Source organism: Ochotona curzoniae, unplaced genomic scaffold (assembly GCF_017591425.1).
Source record: "Ochotona curzoniae isolate NIBS_2020 unplaced genomic scaffold, NIBS_Ocur_1.0 scaffold_4701, whole genome shotgun sequence".
NCBI lineage: Eukaryota > Metazoa > Chordata > Mammalia > Lagomorpha > Ochotonidae > Ochotona > Ochotona curzoniae.
The window spans coordinates 74,424,407-74,446,539 of NW_024467122.1; the positions used below are offsets into that span (position 1 = coordinate 74,424,407).

Sequence of the window (22,133 nt, forward strand, 5' to 3'; positions counted from 1 at the left end):
CCAGTTAGTTGAGTCACTGTGCTGGGCCCAAAGATTTATGGATTTATTGACATTTACTTATTTGGGGTTTTGCTTGTTTGTTTGTTTTGGTAATTAAAAGAAAAAATATTGTTTGTTTGAAAGAGAGTAAAGGAGAGAGCAGTGTCTTCCATCCACTTGTTTACTCCTCAGATGGCTACGGTGGCCAGGACTGGGCCAGGTGGAAGCTGAGAGCCAGGACATTTTTCCAGCAAACCCACATGGGTGGCTGGGGCTCAAACACTTTAGTCATCTTGTGCTTTCCCAGGTCATTTGCAGGGAGCTGAATGGGGAGTGGAGCAGGTAGGACTTAAACCAACACCTATCTGATATGCCAGTGAAACAAGCAGCAACTTTACTAATTATGCCAGGAAATCAGTCCTGAAAAAGAGATATCTGCCATTTACTAGTTCACTCACCCAAACGGTTGCCCAAGCTGGGTTGAATCAAAATCAGGAGCCAGAAACTCTATGCAGGTCTCCCACATGTGTAGCAGGCTTGAGCCACCTGCTGCTGCTTTCCCAGGTGCACAAGTAGGGAGCTGTGATGCAGGTGGTCTGTGTCTCATTGCTGGCCCTTTTCTGTTGTCAGTGGTGGCCATTCTTTCGGTTACTAGTTGTAATTTAAGAATTAAAAACAGGGCCCGGCGTGGTGGCGCAGTGGTTAAGGTCCTCGCCTTGTACGCCCGGGATCCCATATGGGCGCCGGTTCTAATCCCGGCAGCCCCACTTCCCTTCCAGCTCCCTGCCTGTGGCCCAGGAAGGCAGTCAAGGACGGCCCAAAGCTTTGGGACCCTGCACCCGCGTGGGAGACCCAGAAGAGGCTCCTGGCTTCGGATTGGCATAGTATCGGCTGTTGTGCTCACTTGGGGAGTGAATCATCGGACGGAAGATCTTCCTCTCTGTCTCTCCTCTCTGTATATCCGCCTTTCCAATAAAAAATAAATAAATAAATAAATAAATAAAAAAGAATAAAAACAAACAAAAAGGGCCCAGTGTCATAGCCCAGGTTAAAATCCTCACCTTGTACACCCTGGGATCCTTCCCATATGGGTGCCAATTTGAGTCCCAGCTGTTCCACTTGCCATCCAGGTTCTGGATTGTGGCCCGAGAAAGCAGTTAAGGGTGGCCCAAAGCCTTGGGACCCTGCACCCACTTGGGAGATCTGGAAGAGACTCCTGGCTCCTTGGCTTCAGTTTTGCTCAGCTCCAGCCATTGCGGCCACTTGGGGAGTGAATCAGCAGATGGAAGATCTTTCTGTCTCTCTTCTCTCTGCAAATTTGACTTTCCAATAAAAATTAATTAATTAATTAAGAAATAAACAGTTGTAAGGAATTGCCAGCTTACTGGTAGAGAATCCTTACTGGCAGGATACTGTTACTCTACTGGCATTTTGGTTAGGTTTTCTTGAGTGCAAGCACTTCATGTAGTCCTGGGTTTTACTGCCGTAAGAAGAACCCCTCAATGGAAGTTCAGATTCTGGGTGTTATCGGAAGGCTGACTGACCGTGTATTGTAGAAGCACGGGTGCCGTGCTCACGTGGTGATTTAGGAGGAGAAAGGGCGTGGTCAAAGCTGAATGAAGCTGAATGCTTTGTTTCAGATTGTTTTAGCTTTAAGCCCACCAAGAAATTAGTCTTCTAGTTCCATAAACTTTTGCATTCAATCTTAAGGGCAGTAAGTAATGTAACAGGTCTCATTTTTTGCTTTTCAGTGAGGTGCTGATGGAGGAGTCCATAGCATGTTTCCAGAAAGCCCTAAATTACCTTTGGGAAATCTGGGAATCAATTGGGATTCCAGAGGATCAGAAACTGCAGAGAACTGAGGTTGTAAAGAAGCATGTCAAGGTGAGTTTTGTTGGGTGGGCTGCATGAACCTGGGTGAACGTATGGTGTCCCTGTCCCAGCCAGGGAGCGAGCAGCAGCTGGGCGTTGGAGCATCACAGCTCTCCTGTTGGTCTCTGTCCTCATGGGAGTGATGAGAGTGTGGGTGTCGGTGCCATGGGTTTTTCTGCTGGACCTCTGTGTGTCTCGTAGGAGCTGCTGGACATGATGATTGCTGAGGAGGAGAGCCTGAAGGAGCGCCTCGTCAAGAGCATCGCCAACTGTCAGAAGGAGCTGAACACCCTGTGCAGCGAGTTGCGTGTGGAGCCCTTTCAGGTGTGCAGCCGCCCTGGGGTCTTGGGGCTCCCACTCCCCGCGTGGGTGCTGCCAGCTGTGAGATAGGGCACTGCATGCTGCCTCCTTGCTCATGAACCACAGGGGAGGAGGCTGGCATCTGCAGAGAGCTGCCTGGGAAGAGGTGGAGCAGCTGGTGGGTGCTCCCTGCCATGCCACCTGGGCCAAGGTCATTGCTTCCTCCTGCGGAGGAAGAGGGGGTGCATAGGGGCGCTGCGCTCTTCTCTGAAAGTGGAAGGGAGGGAAGGAGCTGTGCCTGGGAGGCAGGAGTAACTGGCTATCCCCAGGAGTGTCCCCAGCCCTGTCCCTGCATGCCCAGAGCTGCAGACCACTGAGTACATGAGGGCTGCCTCGAACTAAAGGCTCAGGAGTATCAGGGGGCCATGGTCCAGGAAGACACCCGCAAGGATGGGATGAGTGTGGGTCTGTCTGCTGAGACCCACAGCAATCAGTGTGAGGGTCTGCAAAGTCAGCAGCAGGGGAGCTGGGAAGGGGCCAAGGAAACAACGTGCCTTCCCTGTCCTGGGGAAGCTGGCTGTGTCTCCACAGCCTTGGGGGACAGCCCTGGACAGCAAAGGACCTGCTGGCAGAGCAGGATATTGGGGGGCTTTTTTTGGAGTCCATTTCAACGACAAATAGAATTTGTTTTAGATGAGTCATTTTGTTTAGGTTTCAGTGCACAATTAGGTGAGAAGTTAGGTGTGCAGCGGTGGTCTTCCATAGAGAATGTAACAGTTCTTATTTCACCGATGTTAACTGATCATGGGGACATCTCTGGGACCTATTCCTGCCCATGTTTGTCATTAGGAACAAAGCAGGAGCTTCTAAGTTAATCTTTATTGCTAGAGTGATGTTGATAGTATTATTAGGATGAATATTTTAATTTTTAACAAATGTATCCATTTGAGAGCCAGGCTGTGGTTGAGCTTTCCTCTAGTTCAGTCTTCACTGCTCACAGTGGTTAGAAGACAAAAGCCAGAGGTGGGAAGCTCGACCCGGACTTCGCCCTGGGTCGGGGGGGTGGGCAGGAGCCAGGGAGAGCGTCACTGTGTGGCCCAGGCTCTGCAGCAGCTGGGCGCAGGAGTGGGAGCCAGAGGCCACACAGAACCCTGGCACCCTGACACGGGACCTAGTCCCAGGCTTGGTCTGCCCCGCACAGATCGTCACAGTTGTGCTGCACAACCCACCCTACAACAAACTGCGTGCTTTCTAACCAAGACGCCTCCTGGAGACAGAAAGTGAAATGATGTTGGCGGGGATGGGGACATGATGTGCTTCTGAGTATGCAGTTCAGTTGTAGGTAGTTGGTGGCAGTGACTGCACAGCAGTTCACCATAGCTAATCCCACTGCACTCTGCTGATCCTGGTGAGGAGCGGGTGTTTAGCATGGAGCCTTGGCCCCTGACTCCGGCTTCCTGCTACTGCAGATCCTGGGCAAGGAGTGGGCTGCTGCCACCAGGGTGCACAAACTAGATTGAATTCGTGGCTTCTGGCCCAGCCTTTACATTTGGGAGTGAGCTGATGGATAGGGGCTCTCTTCCCAAATAGATAAACTTTTTTTTTTTTTAAGATTGATTTATTTGGGCCCGGCGCGGTGGCGCAAGTGGTTAAAGGTCCTCTCCTTGCACACCCGGGATCCCATATGGGCGCTGGTTCTAATCCCGGCAGCCCCGCTTCCCTTCCAGCTCCCTGCCTGTGGCCTGGGAAAGCAGTCGAGGACGGCCCAAAGCCTTGGGACCCTGCACCCACGTGGGAGACCTAGAAGAGGCTCCTGGCTTCGGATCGGCATAGTATCGGCCCGTTGTGCTCACTTGGGGAGTGAATCATCGGATGGAAGATCTTCCTCTCTGTCTCTCCTCTCTGTATATCCGCCTTTCCAATCAAAAAATAATAAAAATTAATCTTTAAAAAAAAAAGATTGATTTATTTATTGGAAAGTCAGATATACAGAGAGGAGGAGAGACAGAGAGGAAGATCTTCCGTCCCATGATTCACTCCCCAAGTGAGCGCAATGGCCGATGCTATGCCGATCCGAAGCCAGGATCCAGGAACTTCTTCCGGGTCTCCCACGGGGGTGCAGGGTCCCAAAGCTTTGGGCTGTCCTTGACTGCTTTCCCAGGCCACAAGCAGGGAGCTGGATGGGGAGTAGAGCTGCCGGGATTAGAGCTGGTGCCCATTTGGGATCCCAGCGCGTTCCCGGGCCTATAGATAAAACTTTTTTTTTTTTTTAAAGATTTATTTTTATTATTTTGTTATTGGAAAGGCGGATGTACAGAGAGGAAGATCTTCCATCCGATGATTCACTCCCCAAGTGAGCGCAACGGGTCGATACTATGCCGATCCAAAGCCAGGAGCCTCTTCTAGGTCTCCCACGCGGGTGCAGGGTCCCAAAGCTTTGGGCCGTCCTTGACTGCTTTCCCAGGCCACAGGCAGGGAGCTGGAAGGGAAGCGGGGCTGCCGGGATTAGAACCGGCGTCCATATGGGATCCCGGGTGTGCAAGGAGAGGACCTTTAACCACTTGCACCACCGCGCCGGGCCCAGATAAAACTTTTTAAAGAAAACATTTTGTAATGGTTAAAATGTTAAATTGTATGTCCTGTGTGTTTTACCACAGTCAGAAGAACTAGAAAAAGAGCAGTTGTTGAACGGGTTCACCTTTCCTTGTTAGTGGCCTTTCTCAGCAGACTCCATTGGCTGCAAGTTTCCTTGTTTGCACATTGTCATTGACGTGCTCTCGTCCTGTGGCTCCTCAGCCATCCCTGTCTCTTTTATGGGGCCCGGGGATAGGCCTGACAGAGGCTCCCTGTCCCCCAGGAAGAGGGCGAGACCACCATCCTGCAGCTGGAGAAGGACCTGCGCACTCAGGTGGAGCTGATGCGGAAGCAGAAGAAGGACAGGAAGCAGGAGCTAAAGCTGCTGCGGGAGCAGGACCAGGAGCTCTGCGAGATCCTCTGCATGCCGCCCCACGAGATGGACAGCACCACCGTGCCCAGCCTGGAGGAGCTGAACCAGCTCCGGCAGCGCGTGGCCACCCTGAAGGAAACAAAGGTAGCCCATCCACCTGTGTGTGTGCCTGCTGCACAGCCAGTGCTGTGTGTGCCTGCTGCACAGCCAGTGCGCCCCCCTGGGCTGCGGGTCACTGTCTCATTCATTGTCTAGGCATCCAGGCGGGAGGAGTTTGTCAGCCTGAAGAGGCAGATCATAGCATGCATGGAGGAGCTGGAACACGCCCCGGACACGAGCTTCGAGAGGGATGTGGTGTGTGAGGATGAAGATGCCTTCTGCTTGTCTCTGGAGAATATTGCTACCCTGCAGAAGCTGCTGTGGCAGGTACTTCCTCGGGGCTGTGCTGTTGCCACCACAGTGCACATTGTGGAACAGCACAGCGAGGCCACCTCAGTTTGTTTTCCATCTTCAGTGTCCACTGAGAAAAAGGAGAGGAGAAGTGGTGACTGACAAATGTGTGTGTCACTCTGAGAACATAAGATTGAAGTCTTTGGATTAAAGTAGGCTAGGATATAATTGAAAAAACCTTCACATCAGAAGCCTCATTCTTGAGGGCTGAGATCCACCAGGGGTGCAGCTGGTCTTACAGCTTGGGTCAGGAAATGGGGATGAGCCTCAGGACCTGTCATGAACATCCTTGTCCTTGTGGGCCTGAGTGCCTCTGGTGCTGCCACCCAGTTGGGGATGACCATGGCTTTCTTCGCCACAGCTGGAAATGCGGAAGTCACAGAATGAAGCGGCATGCGAGAACCTGAGGGCCCAGATCCGAGAGCTGTGGGACAGGTTGGAAATACCTGCTGAAGAGAGAGAAGCTGTGGCCACGGTCATGACGGGGTCGAAGGCCAAAGTCAGGAAAGCGGTAAGAAATCCAAAAGGTGCTGGGCCTGCAGTCTTTTTTTTTTTTTTTTGTAAGATTCATTCATTTATTTTTTTTTTATTGGAAAGTCAGATATACAGAGAGAAGGAGAAACAGAGAGAGAGATCTTCCATCTGCTGGTTCACTCCCCAAGTGGCCGCAATGGCCACAGCTGAGCTGATCCAAAACCAGGAGCCAGGAGCTTCAGGGTCTCCCACGTGGGTGCAGGGTCCCAAGGCTTTGGGCCGTCCTCGACTGCTTTTCCAGGCCACAAGCAGGGAGCTGGATGGGAAGTGGAACAGCCGGGATACAAACTGGCACCCATGTGGAATCCTGGCACATGCGAGGCAAGGACTTTAGTCATGAGGCTGCTGCAGCCAGGCCCAAGGCCTGCAGTCTTTTGTGACCGTCTCTGCATACTGCCTAGTATCCTCACCAGCTTGTGTCTGAGGCCAGCCTATTAAGCATCAGGAAAGGGTGGAAGTGGTGTTCCTTTTTTTTTTTTTACTTTTTGAAAAGATTTATTTATATGTTTGACAAAAAGAGTTGCTAGTTCACTCCCCAGGTGGCCACAGTGGGTGAGGCTGGGTCAGACCAAAGCCAGGAGCTAGGAGCTTCATTTAGGTTTTCCATGTAGGTACAGTGGTCCAAGCACCTGGATCACCTTCTGCTATTTACATCAGCAGGAAGCTGGGTAGGAGGTACAACAGACAAGAACTGGCACTCGTAAAGGATGCTAACTTTCAGGCAGACTTAACCCATGATACCACAACACTGGTCCCCATCTCCATCTTTGTGCCTGGTACTGGGATATCCCTTATGTATCATTTTTGTAAAGAGTATTGACTTAGTTCTGTGTCTTTCTGTTCTACTAAAGGAGGGAAACTTTTTGGAACCATGAGTATGACAACAACTTCAATGGGTCTTCCCTTTCAGCTACAATTAGAAGTGGATCGGTTAGAAGAACTGAAAATGCAAAATATGAAGAAAATGATTGAAGCCACGCGAGTGGAGCTGGCTCGGTACTGGGAGCAGTGTTTTTACAGCCAGGAGCAGAGAGAAGCCTTCACCCCGTACTACGCTGGTGAGTGCTGGGCCCTGCTCCTGGGCCATTCCTCATCTTCCCGAGGCCTGGTCACTTGCTCTCTGAGTCACCGCAGCTGCCCATCCAGGCCACAGTATGTAGCTGTCATTCCCATATACTCGGCACTGGGAGATGCTTTCTGGTGTTTGGACACATGGCTGTGGAGCCCTGATCCGGTGCTTCCTCGCTGCAGCTGCAGTGTCAGACCCTTAGCAGTTAGTTCATGTAATCCTGTCCAGAGATGAGGACCCAGAAAGGTTGAGCAACTCGGCCCGGATCAGAGGGCAGCAGGTGCCCAGAGGGGTGTGACCTCTGACCCATTGGGATTCTAGCATGAGCAATGAGGCTGTCCTAACTTGTATAACACGTATTTGGGGCTTTCTCTGTGTCCCAGTCCTTCATTGGCTGGACAAGATGAGGGGGAGATGAGAAGACTAAAGCAAGGAGAGCTGCCACAGTTTTGAGAATGTTAATCATTGTGTCTACACCTAGTCACCTGGTCCCTGTTCCAGGCTGACTGTGACAAGCCTGGATTTCATTAGCTGCCACCCCTCTCCGCCCACCCCACACTCGTCCTGTATCCTTTTATGACGAAAAACAGTCTGAGTCCATTTTATGAAAGTGGGGTTAGTACGTAGGGACAGTAGACACTGCAGAAATTTCCCAAGCCTCCTGGGCCCATCTGTTGCAGAAGACTACACGGAAAATCTGCTCCAGCTCCACGATGCAGAGATCGTGCGGTTACGAAACTACTACGAGGTTCACAAGGAACTCTTCGAAGGGGTCCAGAAGTGGAAGGAGAGCTGGGAGCTGTTCCTAGAGTTTGAGGTACTGCGCTAGCATGTGTCCTTTTCCTCTGGGTGGAACGGAGTGTAAGAAGGCGCTCTGGAGCTGACCAGAGGCCTGTCTCCTGGTTCTCAGCCAGCTCCTGCCAGCCTGTCTGAATTGCGTGATTGCTCATTATTGGAACCCCTCCATGTCTGTCTTAAATTGGAAAAATTAACTTGAATGTTTTAAAAAAGATTTATTTATTTGTTTGATGGAGTTAGAGACGAGGGGAGAATCAGAAATCTGCTTGTGGTTCGCTCTCCAAATAGTTGCAATGGCCAGGGCTAAGCCAGGCACTTCACCTGGGCCTCACTTGTGGGTACAAGGCCCAGACGCGTGTGCCATCTTTGCCGCTTTTCCCAGGCACATTAGCAGGAAGGTAAATCAGAAGTGAAGCAGCCAGGACATAGTCCACACCCATACAAGATGGCAACACCACAGGCATTGTGTTTACTCACTACACCACAAGGCCAGCCTCGTGTTTCTTTTAATTTTTAAGATGTATTTATGGAGAGGCAAAGTGACAAGAGTTAGTTCTTCATCCAGTGGTTCACTCCCTAAGTGGCTGCAGCAGTGTCTGGAGCTAGGCCTTCAAGAAGCCAGGAGCCCCAGTCCCAATCTGAGTCTCCTGCTTGAGCCAGCCCTGCTGCATCCCAGGGGGCATGTTGTCAGGATGCTGGAATCAGAAGAGCCAGGACTCAAGCCAGACTCTGTGATACAGGACGCAGGTGTCCAAGCGGCATCTTAGCTGCTACACCCAGTGCCTGTGTGTGTGTGTGTGTGTGTGTGTGTGTGTGTGTCTCCTTCCTGCCCCAAGTTAACATTTGAATGTGAAACTTAACATGCATCGACATGAAGGAAGAACCTAAAATGAATGGCTTAAACAAGGGTGAGGTTGTTTGCAAAGTTGTCAGGCCCCAAGGGCACATCACAAGCTGGGTGGCTGAGGGGTTATGCCCTTCCAGCCTGTGGTGCACATCTGCTCTGCAGTCCTGTGACTTCTGTGTCCTGCCGGAAGCCTCCAAGCCAAATCGCTGCCCCGTCAGTCTGGTTCTGCTACCAGGGAGAAGTCATCAAACATCTCCACCACTGTAGCCCTGGGTAGGGTGGGCAGGGAGCTGACATCTCCCATGGGAGTGCTAGCTCTAGGCCCTGCTGCTTGGTTTGTGGTCCAGCTTCCTGCTCACGTGCACCCTGGTCTGCGCCAGATGAGGGCTCAGCAGATCCCTGCCACGCAGGCGAGAACCCAGAGGCAGCTCCTGGCTCCTGGCTGTGACCTAGCCTAGCCCTAGTTATTACGGCCACATATGATAATGTGCTCTGTCCCCCTTTCTCTGTCCGTTTACCTTTCAAGTAAGTATATAAGCAAACACATCTTGGAAAAAAACATTAAAAATGCCACTTTAAAAAAGAAAGATGAGGGCCCATCGTAGTAGCCTAGTAGTTAAAGTCCTTGCCTTGCATAAGCTGGGATCCTATATGGGGGCTCTACCTCTCACCCAGCTCTCTGCTTGTGACCTGGGAAAGCAGTCGAGGACAGCCCAAGTCACCCTGCACCCTCGTAGAGAACCAGAGGAGGTTCCTTGCTCCTGGCTTTTAATTGGCTCAGCTCCCACCATTCTGGCCACTTGGGGAATGATTTAGTGGACAGAGGATCTTCCTCTTTCTCCTTCTCTAATCCGACTTTCCAGTCAAAACAAATCTTAAAATCAAAGGAAGATGATCACCTGGTGTTATGGTGTATTTCTAGATCCAGGGGTGCATTTCTCACACTCCACGGAGTCCCGGTGGTGAGGGCCTGGGCTGGTCCTGTGAGAGCAGCAAGGAGCCAGCAGGGATTCCTACAGGCACCCTCCCATCTGTACCCAGGAAAGAGCGGACTCTGTGTGGGCAGCACGCGAGTGTCCTGGTGCTCTGGCAGTCCTTACTTTAGAACATCTGAAAGTCACTTACTACCCCTTCTAATGTGAACTGTAGGCTGTCCCCAGGGGCATTCCGGCAGGAAATAGCTTGAATGTCTGACTTCCAAACAGTAAAGGACATTTTATCAACTTGTATTTTGAGTATGGACACCCAAGAGGTAGCAGCACAAACCACACCTTTGTCCTGCAGCTCCAAGTAAGGCTGAGGGGCTCACATGTTGTTTGTGAAGGACCTTGTGCTGTGCACGTCACAGCTGCGCTGTCCCCCTAGGCCAGATGTGAGTGGGAAGGAGGTGCTGCCCCGGCCCCCTCATGCCTGCGCTTCCCTGGTGCTCCACAGACCTTGTAGCACACAGTGGAGTGAGGGAGGAGAGCTGGCGATGGGATGCGTACACAGAGCCTCTCTCAGTTGGAAAGAGAAGCCCAGGTGACCTTGTCCCAGCTGGTGCACAGGGCTGCTCTTTGCTTTAGAATTCCCTATTCCTCCTTGCTGAAAATGGCCGGGTAGGACCCAGAGCCCTCAGGGGCCATTGTTAGCACATCACAGGAAAGTCTTAGCCTTAGCCAAAAGCATTGGTTCACTCTACTAGAAGTTTCTCTAATGAAACTGTATCTTCGCAGAGAAAAGCTTCAGATCCAAGTCGATTCACAAACCGGGGAGGAAATCTGCTGAAGGAGGAAAAGCAGCGAGTCAAGCTCCAGAAGACACTCCCAAAGGTGATGCTGCACCGGAGGTCTTGGTGCTGGGCCACAAAATAGTTCATGTGCTACATAGCCTTGGTTCTGTATCACTTTGCCCCCAGACTGTCCTCTTGTGGGCACATTATGTGCTGACTGCAGTGGCGGCAGCTGTGTGCAGGCTGCGTCCTTGGCTCCCAGCCCCCTGCTCCCTTACAATCCTGGGGCTCGAGCCCAGATGCAGACATCGAGGGCCGTCTCGTGGGCTTCCCCTCTGGGAGCCTCTGTCCTCATCAGCTCCAGTCCACACACATAGGCAGGGGCCTGCCTAACCGCCCACGTGAAGACCCAGTTTCCGAACCGGTCACATTCATAGGTGGTGGGGGAAGGACCTGAGCCCCCAGACTGAGAGTGGGTTTGGCTCTGAGAAGCCAGTGCTAGGGGCTGTGCTGCGGTCCCCGGCTGTCCCATCTGCTGAGGGTGGGGGCCCCTCTTGCCGAGCTTGCCTTATCTCACAGGCCTGCCTCCCTGGATGGGTGGTGTGGTTTGTTCTCACTTTGCCCAGGAGCAAACCAAGGCCCAGGAAGTGACCTGTCCATCTTCACACAGCCAGCCAGAGGGTGGAGATCCCCCCCCCCAGGGAAGCCCAGGGTCGCCCAGTCTTGCCCTCTGGCACACAGCCTGACTCAGGGCCACCTCTAACTTGAGGACTTGGGGGCCCACCTGGAGTGTTGCTTTCTCCTGCCTCCTCCAGGATTGTGAATGAGTGTCCCTTGGCTGCGGGCCGGACCCAACTGCCTGCAGTCAGGCCGCTGAGGCTCAGGAGGGAGCGGGCATTGTGCAGGAGTCATTCCACTAGGCTTCACCCAGGAGATTTACAAACATGTCCTGGTTTCTGGGCTCAGCTGGAAGAGGATCTGAAGGCCCGGATTGAAATGTGGGAACAGGAGCATTCAATGGCATTTATGGTGAATGGGCAGAAATTCGTGGAGTATATGGCGGAGCAGCAGGAGACGTACCGCCTGGCCAAGGAGCGAGCCAAACAGGAGCGGGTAAGTGAGCAGCAGTGGGGGGAGAAGATGCAGGGATCCCAGCAGGCGGGCCAGTGGCTGTGCCAGGTCAGCACTGGCTGTGGGCAGGTGCCCTGCTTGGCCCTGTCCTGGACATAGATTAATAACACTTCTGACTTTGAGCAGCAACTGAAGAACAAGCAGACAGACAGGCTCCTGTGCGGTACTCCCCGCACTCCCAGCAAGCGGCAAGGACTGGCACCCACCACGCCAAGCAAAGTACGCAAGGTACCGTGCGGCTTCCCTTGTGTTTTTGTTTTGTTTTTTGTTTGTTTTTTTACTTCATTTATTTAAAATACACATCTTCTATCGGCTGTGTTACTGCCCACGCACCCACTGCAGCCAGAGCAGGGCCCTCATGCCAGCATTCAGATGTGAATGGGTAAGTGGCAGGGGCTCGACTTCCTGCTGCCACCTGAGGTGTGTGCTAGCGGGAAGCGGGCTTTGAAAGCAAGGCTTGGATTCGAACCCAGGCATTCTGATTTAGGATGTGGTGCGCAAGCTGCTGCTTCACCAATACTCCAAGCCTGCCCCTAAACTTTTAATTCGATTTTCCACACAGTCTTTGAAATATGTTGTGAAACACCAGCAGAGTCAAGCTGAAGAACACAGCCACAGCCCCAGCTTTCTGACCGCTGCTTTGTGTTGCCTCTGCCCCCACCCCCACCCCCCAGCCCCTGGCAACCAGGGGTTACTCTGTGGCTACAGATTACTCTGCTTTTCCTATAATTTATAGAAACGGGCTGATGCAATATGAGGGGACTTCAAAATCCTCATGGAGAGGTGGGCATTTGGTTGAGTGTAGATCTTGAGGTGGAACATGGCACGTGATGATCAAGCACTTGGCGACCTGCCACCACACAGGACACCTGGCTGGAGCCCTGACCTCCAGCTTTGGCCCTTCCCAACCACAGCCAAGTGGGCACTCATGGGACTCACTTGCTGTCTGTCTCCTAGATAATATCTTTAAACTCTTGCACAGTAGCCTAGTGGCTAAAGTCCTAGTCTTGCACATGCTGGGATCCCATATGGGCGCTGGTTTGTGTCCCGGTATCCCCGCTTCCCATCCAACTCAGAGCTTGTTGCTTTGGGACTCTGCACCCATGTTTGAAACCCAGAAGAGGCTCCTGGTTCCTGGCTTCAGATCAGTCAGCTCCAGCCATTGTGGCCACTTGGGGAGTGAGTCAGCAGACGGAAGATCTTCCTGTCTGTGTCGCATCTCTCTGTAAATCTGACTTTCCAATAAATAAAAATATTTTAAAAGAAAAAAATAACTGCCAATCAAATTCATAGTATTTTTTTTAAGATTTATTTATTTATTGGAAAGTCAGATATACAGAGAGGAGGAGAGACAGAGAGGAAGATCTTCCATCAATGATTCACTCCCCAAGTGAGCGCAAAGGCCGATGCTATCCCGATCCAAAGCTAGGATCCAGGAACTTCTTCTGGGTCTCCCACACGGGTGCAGGGTCCCAAGGCTTTGGGCCGTCCTCAACTGCTTTTCCAGGCCACAAGCAGGGAGCTGAAGGGGAAGTGAAGCTGCCGGGATTAGAACCGGCGCCCATATGGGATCCCAGGGTTTTCAAGGTGAGGACTTTAGCTGCTAGGCCATGCCGCCGGGCCCCATAGTATTTTCTAAAACAAACAAAAAAACCTCATGGAAACGGAATTAACAGCTAAGGTTATTTTGGTGCAGAAATTTTTCAATTAAGTTTTTGTTTTGTAATATGCATTCTCCATGACTTTTTGGAAATTTATTTTTTTGTTTTTTGGTTTCTTGGATTAGCATAGCAACTTAATTATTTGAAAGGCAGAGTAACATCTTCTGTGTGCTGGCTCACTTTCCTAATGGCCGGAGGGCCGGGCTCCAGGCAGGTCTTCCATGTTGGCAGCAGGAGGTCAAGTGCCTGCGCCATCTGTGCTGCCTTCCCAGGTGATCCAAGAAGTGGACGAAGAGCAGAGCAGACAGGGCTTGAACCAGGCACCCTGATGTGGGATGCTTAGCCTGCTGTGCTCCAGCACATGATTTCTTATCTTGCGAGTTACTGTGTTGACATGTATCAAGGGCTTCATCCCAGAGATCTGTAAATCTCAGTGCTTTTGTTGTTGGGCACTTTCCCCTGGGATGTGTGTAGTGTAACTGGCTTATCTGTCTCCTGTGGACGGGCATTTTGGTTGTTTGCAGTGTTGGCTATTACAGCTCAGACAGTTCGGTATCAGGGTGTAAGTCTTGGGTCGCATGTACCCAGTTTCCTGTGGAATGGAGTGTTTGGGCAGTAGTCACCACGTAATCGTGCAGCGGTAGACCTCGCAGCTCTGTCATGGGAACCTGCCTTTCCTGCCCGGCTCTTGTTTGTCCACAGGGTGGAGGTGGCCAGTGGTCCTGTGGCTGTCTCAATCAGTAATCTGTCCGCTCTTCTCCTCAGCTGAACCCTGCCTCCAATGCCAGCACCATAAGCAGCAGTAACGGTCGACCTGTCTTTGGGGCAACCATTTGCCACTCCCCCATGACGCGACTTCCTCCTTCTGGCAGCAAGGTGAGTGTGGGCTGTGTGTAGGCAGGAATATCCCCACACTCTGGGCAGCCCATGTGCCCTGAGTCCCTGCCTACTTGTCATGGTTCCACACATGGAGTCAGGTGTCACTGAGATGCTGCAAGGTGACACATGTGCGCAAGCTAATCATTAGATAAGGGATGGAAAGATAACAGTTGTACAGGCCACCTTGGAAAGCACCATGTGCATCTGGGAATGGACTTGTCTCTGTGGGTTCTATGTAATGCCTCACCTTGCCCTGGTCCTGAGCCAGGTCCCCCTGCGTTGGACTCCAGCCCAGTGATGCTGCATCGTTAGGCACAGTCATGTACGCAGAAGAGGAAAGGTGAGGAGTGTAGTATGTGCTCAAATGTGTCAGGGAGCCGGTGTGGTAGCATAACTGGCTAATCCTCCATCCAGCATCCCATGTGTTGGTTCATGTCCTGGCTGCCCTACTTCCCATTCAGCTCCCTCCCTGCTTGTGGCCTGGGAAGGCAAAAGAGGATGGCCCAAAGCTTTGGGACCCTGTACCTGCTTGGGAGGCCTGGAAGAAGTTCCTGGCTCCCAGCTTCAGATCAGCTCAGCTCTAGCTATTGTGGCCATTTAGGGGATGAACCAGTGCATGGACGATTTCTTTCACTTTGTCCTCTAAAAACCTTACCTTTTGAATTAAAAACAAAAACAAAAACAAAAACTTAAAATATGGCATATGTTTCACCTATCGTAGTCTAAGTGTAAGTCTTGAAGAACTCACAAACCAAAAGAGTAAGTTTATAAATACATATTAATAATCTAAAAATGTTATCAGCCTTTGGTCATACAGGATTTGTGTATGTGTTAGTTTGTGGTTGTTTTAGGTTTATTTACTTTGAGAGATCTTCCATTCTTTGCGTCACTCCCCAGAAGGGTACAGCCTGGGAGCCGGCACAGTGTTTCAGCTATCTAATTCATCTTCAAGCACAGCATCCAGTGTGGGCACCGGTTCTAATCCTGGCAGCTCCACTTCTCATCCAGCTCCCTGCTTGTGGCCTGGGAAAGCAGTAGAGGATGGGCCAGGTCCTTGGGCCTTTGTATTCACATGGGAGATCCAGAAGAAGCTCCCGGCTCCTGGTTTCAGATCAGGTCTGCTCTGGCCACTATGGCCACTTGGGGAATGAACCATTGGGTTGAAGATATCTGTGTCTCCTTCTCTATGTAAATCTGTCTTTCCAGTAAAATTAAGTCTTAAAAAAAAAAAAAAATAGGTGCAGCCTCCAGGGCTGGGCCAGGGCAGGACCAGGAGCTTTATCATCTACATGGGTGCAGGGGCCCAAGGACTTGGGCCATCCAACACTATTTTCCCAGGCCGTATGTAGAGAGCTGGATCAGAAGTGGAGCCGCTGGAACTCAAATCAGTGCCCATGTGGGGTGCCCATGTGGGATGCTGCTGGCTTCAGGGCACCTCACCTGGGACTCCATTGTGCCTGCCCCCTGTGCATATTCTTCTCTGACCTACATCTGTTTCCTTCCTCTGCAGCCAGTCCTCACTTCCTCCTGTTCAGGGAAGAAGACGCCCCACGCCAGCCGGCTGGCAGCCAACAAGGAGAACATAGAGGTCAATGAGAGCATCCTGAGTGGTGGGTACCCCAGCTCGGCCCCCCTGCAGTGCAACTTCAGCATTAACTCTGTTGCCAGCACCTATTCTCAGTTTGCGGTAATTCACATTTTCTGATGTCTACCAGTCTCTGGGGAGCACACAGTTGGGGCAGGGTGGACATCCTCCCAGGGCATCCCCGCAGTTAGAAGGCTGAGAATCCCTTTCCTGCCTTGACTGGGGTGGGTGGCACTGGACAGGAAGTGTCAGTGGCAGCCATGGTGTTGCTGCCTGGCTTCTGCTTGAGAGCGGCCCTCCCTGGCCGCAGGCAGCCCCCCAGCCTGGCCCCGCTGCTCTCGTGGTGGAGTTCTTGGTGACTGTCTGAATTCTCTGTTCTTAGAAGAATCCGTCCCTGTCTGACGGCTCCACTGTTGGGCTTCAGGTCTGTATGGCAACCTCCGCATGTCCCATGTCCCTTTCCAAGCTGGTCTATCACCTGCTGGCTTCCTTTCCTCTGGGCACAAGGCCGCGCTAACCAGTCATCCGTATTGCCGTGGAGCCTTTCTCACTAAGCAAGCAGGGACTGCAGTCCTCGACTTGGGAAACACAAATCTCACTAAGGCTGCTGCTCAGAAGAAAACCTGTGCAGACTTGAATCGGATTCTCAGCCCCATCTAAAAATCAGGCAAAGGTTTGAATCTGTTGCTTCCCAGCAGGCAACCTCATCCTGCTGATGATGGTGACGACATTGGAGGCCCCATCCTGGGGTGGGGAGGGTGCCCCAGCTGTGTGCTGCCTGCAGTGAGGCTCTTGGCCTGGGTGCTGATGACTTCCTGGAGTAAATGCTTTACTAACCAGCTGCGCTGCCAGCCAGCGCTCATCTCTTCGCTTGCCTGCCTGCTGAGCTGCCCAAGCCTGGCCTGGGGAGAAAGTCACTTCCCAGAGTGCTCCTCCCTCCATGTCCTGCCCTGTGTTTGCTGTCACTTAACTGCAGGGCCTTTTTCTTATTCTGCTAAGAGGTTCTTCCCTTGCTAAGAGTGAGGGTGGAGAGAAGCAAGGCCGCCTCCTCCCTCGACACTTGCCTGGGTGAGGAGGGACAGAACCTAAGGCTTGGGTAGCTCTCAGCAGACACCACCTGCACATTCTGCACTTTGCAAATCATGGGGATTCGGGCCTGCCTGTGGGAGTGGGGTGCATCCTGTGGCACCAGTGACTGCACAGATGGTCTAGCTTTCTCTCTTGCTTGCTCAGCCAGAGCCACTGCACCTGCTGGGGCTTCGTTCTGCCTGCTTGTGCCAGAGGTGCAGCTTCGACAGCCCCTAAGGATGCTGAGCTTCACTAACACCTGTGTTCTTTGGGGGATTCCCACTTTCTCTTACAATTCTCTACCATGTGCTCCAGCATGAGATCAAATCACCAGCAGCCCAGGGATTGGTAGATACATGGGCTGGCCTGTGCTTTCCATATGGTTGGGGCTCCAGAAGTAGCTGTGTCAGGACCTGGTCTCTCCTCAGTGACGCCCCGACAGTCAAATGGCTGAACGAAAGGCGTGGGCACGGGTCAGGTGCTTGGTCGGTGACCGAGTGCAGCTGAGCTTCCCACTAGCTGCTGATGCTGGCAAGGCCCTGCCTACAGGGCACCTTTGCTAAGAAGGGCAGGACCTGCAGGAGGGGAAGGAGCCACCACTAACACTGATCGTTTCTCCACAGCGAGAACTCTCAAAGGCTTCCATATCTGATGCTACTGCACGAGTCCTCAATTCCACCAACATCCAGCCCTGAGAAGGCGGTGGCTTCCTGTGCCAAGGCTGAACCTCAGCGTAGGGGCTTCGCTTTCCCTGCAGCTTTAGGACCTTCCCCGGGGCCTCCCTCCCAGGCCCCGGCCAGGTGGACCAGGGGAGTCCATCTAGACGTAGTGTCATCCCTAGAGACTTGGTTTTGTTTTTATCTCAGAACTACATTAAAGCGTTGTTTATAGCTATAAGTGCAAATGCTACCTACCACAGGGACCCGATTTCTCTACCCTGTAATCACACCCGCTGAAGTCTGATCAAGGTTTAGTGGAAGGAAATGGTTAACTCTGTCCTGCCATAGTGTGGATGTGAAGTAACTTAGCCGTGACCGCCTTTGCTTAGGGATGCCGGAGAAGAGCTGCAGCTGTGACAGCCTTGCACAAGGGGTGAAGGGACCATGTGTCTGCGGTGGATACGGCCTGGCCTACAGGCGGGAGGCTGGCTGCTCCCTTGCTGACTGCGTACAGTGCGGTGCCCTCTGTGGGAGCGTGTGTGAGAGCAAGCACACTCGGGTCTCTGTCCTCTAGAACCTGGTCCCTTCCCCCGGCCTGTGCCTGCTGTGCCTCAGTCCCACTGTCTCCCGTGGCTGCCAGCCAGGTGGGAGGCTGGCTGGCTAGCCTGGGCTGCAGCTGGCGCTGAAGTTTTGCACACGTCACTACTGAGGGGTCACTCCTGCTCCAGGACCAGGCTCCTCTGCCTCCCATGTCCATCACTACTGCTCCTGCTAAAGCACTAGTATTTATTCCCACCTGCCTGCACAGGGTGCTGGGGTGCTGCGGGCACATTTGGGGGCTCCCCAGTGTCAACCACGCTGTCTAGTCCTATGTATATGTGTACTGTTTGTTAAGTATAAATCTGTTCTAAAGAACTGTGTGTCCTTTCATTTTCAAGAGCTGCACTAGATCAAGAGTTTGGCCTAGTGGTTAAGATGCCGATACAGACCCCTGGGAGGTGCTGGTGAAGGTGGTTGGGTCTCTACTGCCCACGGGGAGAGGTGAATCCCGTTCCTGACTCAGCACAGCCCGGCTGTGGGCATTTGGAAAGGAACCAGTGGATTGAGTTTTCTGTCAAATAAATCTTCATTTTAAAGTTTTTGTAGTGTTTTCGTTTTTTTTTTTTTTCTCAATTTCTGGTTAATTTGTCCTATGGGAAGCAGAGAAGACCAAAAGGACATAATGAATCATTTTGATAAAGAATATGACTTTTGTATTCCTTTGTGTGTTCTAAATTTTAGGTTATCTCCTGATGTAAAAAGGAGCTGAGGAAATTTTTTTAAAAAGATTTATTTTTATTGCAAAGCCAGGTATACAGAGAGGAAGATCTTCTGTCCGATGATTCACTCCCCAAGTGACCACAACGGCTTCCTGCCCATGGCCTGGGAAAGCAGCAGAGGATGTTCCAAGGCCGTGAGACCCAGTATCCAAGTGGGAGACCTAGAGGAAGCTCCTGGCCTTTGGCTTTGCCTAGCTCAGCTCTGGCCATTGTGACCCTTTGGGGAATGATCCAGGGGATGGAAGATCTCTCTCTTTCAAGTAAAATAATCTAAAAACCATTTAGGAGGAACCACAGTTCCTGACTTTAAAACATTTGAAAATCCCCAGTGAAAACAACCAGACGCCAAAGGCTGAAGGTGCCATTAAACTAGAGAAAATGTCCAAATTCAAGACGGCACAGATTGTAATTGCTGGGGGATGTATGCACACCGGTGTGGTCTTGGGCAGACGTGGCACGGTGACTCCTATGCAGGCAGTAGTCAGGTCTGCAGCCAAACCAAGTGCACTTAGACTTTTAACTTTTCTTTTTTTAAGAACTATTTCAGTCTTATTGGAAACACATATTAGATATGGACAGAAACAGGGTTGTGATCAAAACCTTAAAGGCATCATGCCAGAAGACTGAACCCAAATACTGAGGAATCCACTTACATGACTACTGCAAGTGGCATGGTGGCTTTAGGCGCTGGGGCAGGAGTAGGGAGCTGAGGGCGTCATGGGGGCAGTCTCAGGATGGAATGGTGCAGGCTTCTTGTAGGCAGTGAAGTGATGGTTGCCCAGCAACAGGTGCATAATTAATACACTGCAGTACAAATGGTTGAAATGGTTTGCTTTGCAAGCAGTCACAATAAACAGGTGAGCTGGTTCCAGGCACTCAGTATACCCCCCATGCACTCCAGCCCCGGGTCGTGATGTTCTAGAGCACACCAGGAAGCAGCCTCGCCTATGACCCCAGGAGTGCTCCTGAAGCCAAGGAAGCCTGGAGCAACGCCATGGAAACTGCTAGAAGGTCTGAAATACAGACTGCCAAGTTCTTGAGGAAGAAAACTTTCCCCCACCAAGAAGATAGGTTTATTTCAACAGTAGGTTTGAAACTTGCCCTAGACAAGGGTGCTACAGTAACAATATCAGGAACAGGGACCTGCACTACAGCCTAGCAGCTAAAGTCCTTGCTTTGCAAGCATTAGTATCCCATATGGGTGCTGGTTCATATCCTGGCGGCCCTGCTTCCCTTCCAGCTTCTGCTTGTGGCCTGGGAAAGCGGTAGAGGACAACCCAAAGCCTTGGGACCCTGCAACTGTGTGGGAGACCTGGAAGAGGCTCCAGGCTCCTGGCTTCGGATGGGAGCAGCTCTGGCCATTATGGCCGCTAAGGGAGTAGATCAACAGATGGAAGATCTTCCTCTTGGTCTCTCCTCCTCTCTGTATATCTGCCTTTCCAATAAAAAGAAAAAATAAATCTGAAAAAAATTACGTCAAGAACAATTTCCTCCCTTCAACAATCCCTCTGCATCTTGTTCAACACTGCTCCACAGCCCATGCTCTGCTCTACATGCCCTGTCAGCCTGCGCTGCTGCTTCAGAGACCTGGCACCTCAAGCGGAGCAGTCAAGGGAGGCGGGATGAACCACTGTGGTGCAGAGCCCAACGACGGTGATGATGATATGATGATGGTGATGACAACAAAATGGACCGACTCCCTTCTATACACTTAACAAAACAAAAAAATCCTGAACTATTTATTATTTGAAAGAATTATAGAGAGAAAGAGATCCATCTCCTATCCACTGGCTCACTCCCCAGATGATCACAACAGTGGGGGCTGGGCCAGGCCAGAGCCAGTCCCTCCAAGTCTCCCATGTGTATGGTATAAGGCCCAAATGCTTGCGCTAGCCTCTGCTGCAGTTCCCAGGCACATTAACAGGGAGCTGGATCAGAAGTGGAGCAGCCAGGACTCAAACAGATGCTGGCATTACAGATGACAGGTTTAATTGCACCAGCTCCCTTTCTATAGAGTTTAAACCCAAGTCAGGAGGACCTGAGAAGCTTGGCTCCCTTTCTCTTCACTCAACACACACTGCACAGCTTGTGGGATGAAGGCACTTGCACTGAAGACTCTGAGCTGTGGCTGCTGCAGATGGTACACAGGCCTTCTGCCTCTGGAGTTCCTGGAACTGAGGGGAGCTGTTCCATTACATGGGGTCCTGAGGTCAGTTACACCTCCACCTCCACCCCGGTGCAGCAGGCTCAGTGTTTTCCTCTCCTGCCTGGGCAGCTGCTGCATCTTCCTCATTTGGGGGAGCCACGTGAGCCCAAAGCACCCCAGTTCACCCGCTGACGCCGGCCTTTCCCACTTAGTTCTGGTCGTGTGTGTGTGCTTACATGTGTATGAGTCTCTTTGTTTGTGGCTGCCTCTGCCACCTGGGAAGCACCTGGGTACTGCCCTGTGTGGTCAACAGGATAAAACCTTGCAGAAAGCAGGGACGAAGGCACAGTTGCTCAGGGGTGAATTTGCTTGAGCCAACAGGCTACTCACCTTGCTCCTGTTTGAAGAGAATACTGTACTGGAAAAGAACAGAAGCCATGTCAGTCCTGGTCAGATTTCAGCCCAACACCCCCTTCCCAGCAGGTACAGTCCCTACAGTGTTAGCCACTTCCTCTGCTATCACCCCGACTGCCCTCAGGCTCCTGGACTGAGAACAGTCAGACCAGAGAAAAATTAATTGGGAAACAAAGGGAGACTCTCCCTTCTGCTCCCATCATTCCTGAGGCCACAGGGTGCTGACAGACTGTGCTTCCCTTCTCTGCTCTGGTCACTGGGAAGCTCATGGCCCAGCACGAGGCAGTGGAACTCTGCAGCCGTGCCAGTAGCACAGTCCACTAGCTTTGCCCTTAATCCCATCTTTAACCCTAACCTGTCACCAGCACTCCCTAATCCATCACCAGCACTCCCTAACCCATCACAAACACTCCCTAAGCCATCACCAGCACTCCCTAGTCCTGGCTGAGTGACTAGCAGCCCAAGGCACCGGGCTCTTCAGGAACAGAGCAGACAGGTGCTGGCTTTGCGACTGCACTAACCTAGACTGCCATCCGGCCATCAGGTGGCCACATCATTGGATGTACTTGTCTGCAACGCAGGCCTTACCTGGTTGGTCATCTCCTTTACAAGGACGCAGGGCTAGAGGCCGACAGCTCTGTGGAAACAACACCAGACCTTCAGTCAGGGCTGTGATCGTAACAGAGGAGTGACAGGGGACACCCCTTGGCCAAGAAAGAAAAGCAGCCCCATGTTGATCACTAAGGATCATTTGCTGGAACTCC

General features: G+C 51.9%; 1 protein-coding gene across 6 annotated transcripts; it reads left to right on the top strand.

The window, feature by feature from the left end:
- Positions 1–1,725: 1,725 nt before the first annotated feature.
- PRC1 (protein regulator of cytokinesis 1) lies at positions 1,726–18,617 on the top strand. 6 transcript variants are annotated; one of them, XM_040969485.1, is made up of 14 exons: positions 1,726–1,863; positions 2,053–2,175; positions 5,009–5,242; positions 5,354–5,524; positions 5,910–6,059; positions 6,993–7,140; positions 7,832–7,968; positions 10,512–10,607; positions 11,474–11,620; positions 11,765–11,866; positions 14,065–14,175; positions 15,689–15,865; positions 16,146–16,187; positions 17,455–18,617. In XM_040969485.1, exons 1-14 carry the CDS (start codon positions 1,741–1,743, stop codon positions 17,524–17,526), a joined length of 1,833 nt encoding a protein of 610 aa, XP_040825419.1. In that variant the 5' UTR covers positions 1,726–1,740; the 3' UTR covers positions 17,527–18,617. The 6 variants fall into 6 exon arrangements, with proteins under 6 accessions (XP_040825419.1, XP_040825421.1, XP_040825423.1 ...); XM_040969487.1 differs by having other exon boundaries at positions 16,149–16,187; XM_040969489.1 differs by having other exon boundaries at positions 11,765–11,857.
- Positions 18,618–22,133: the final 3,516 nt, after the last annotated feature.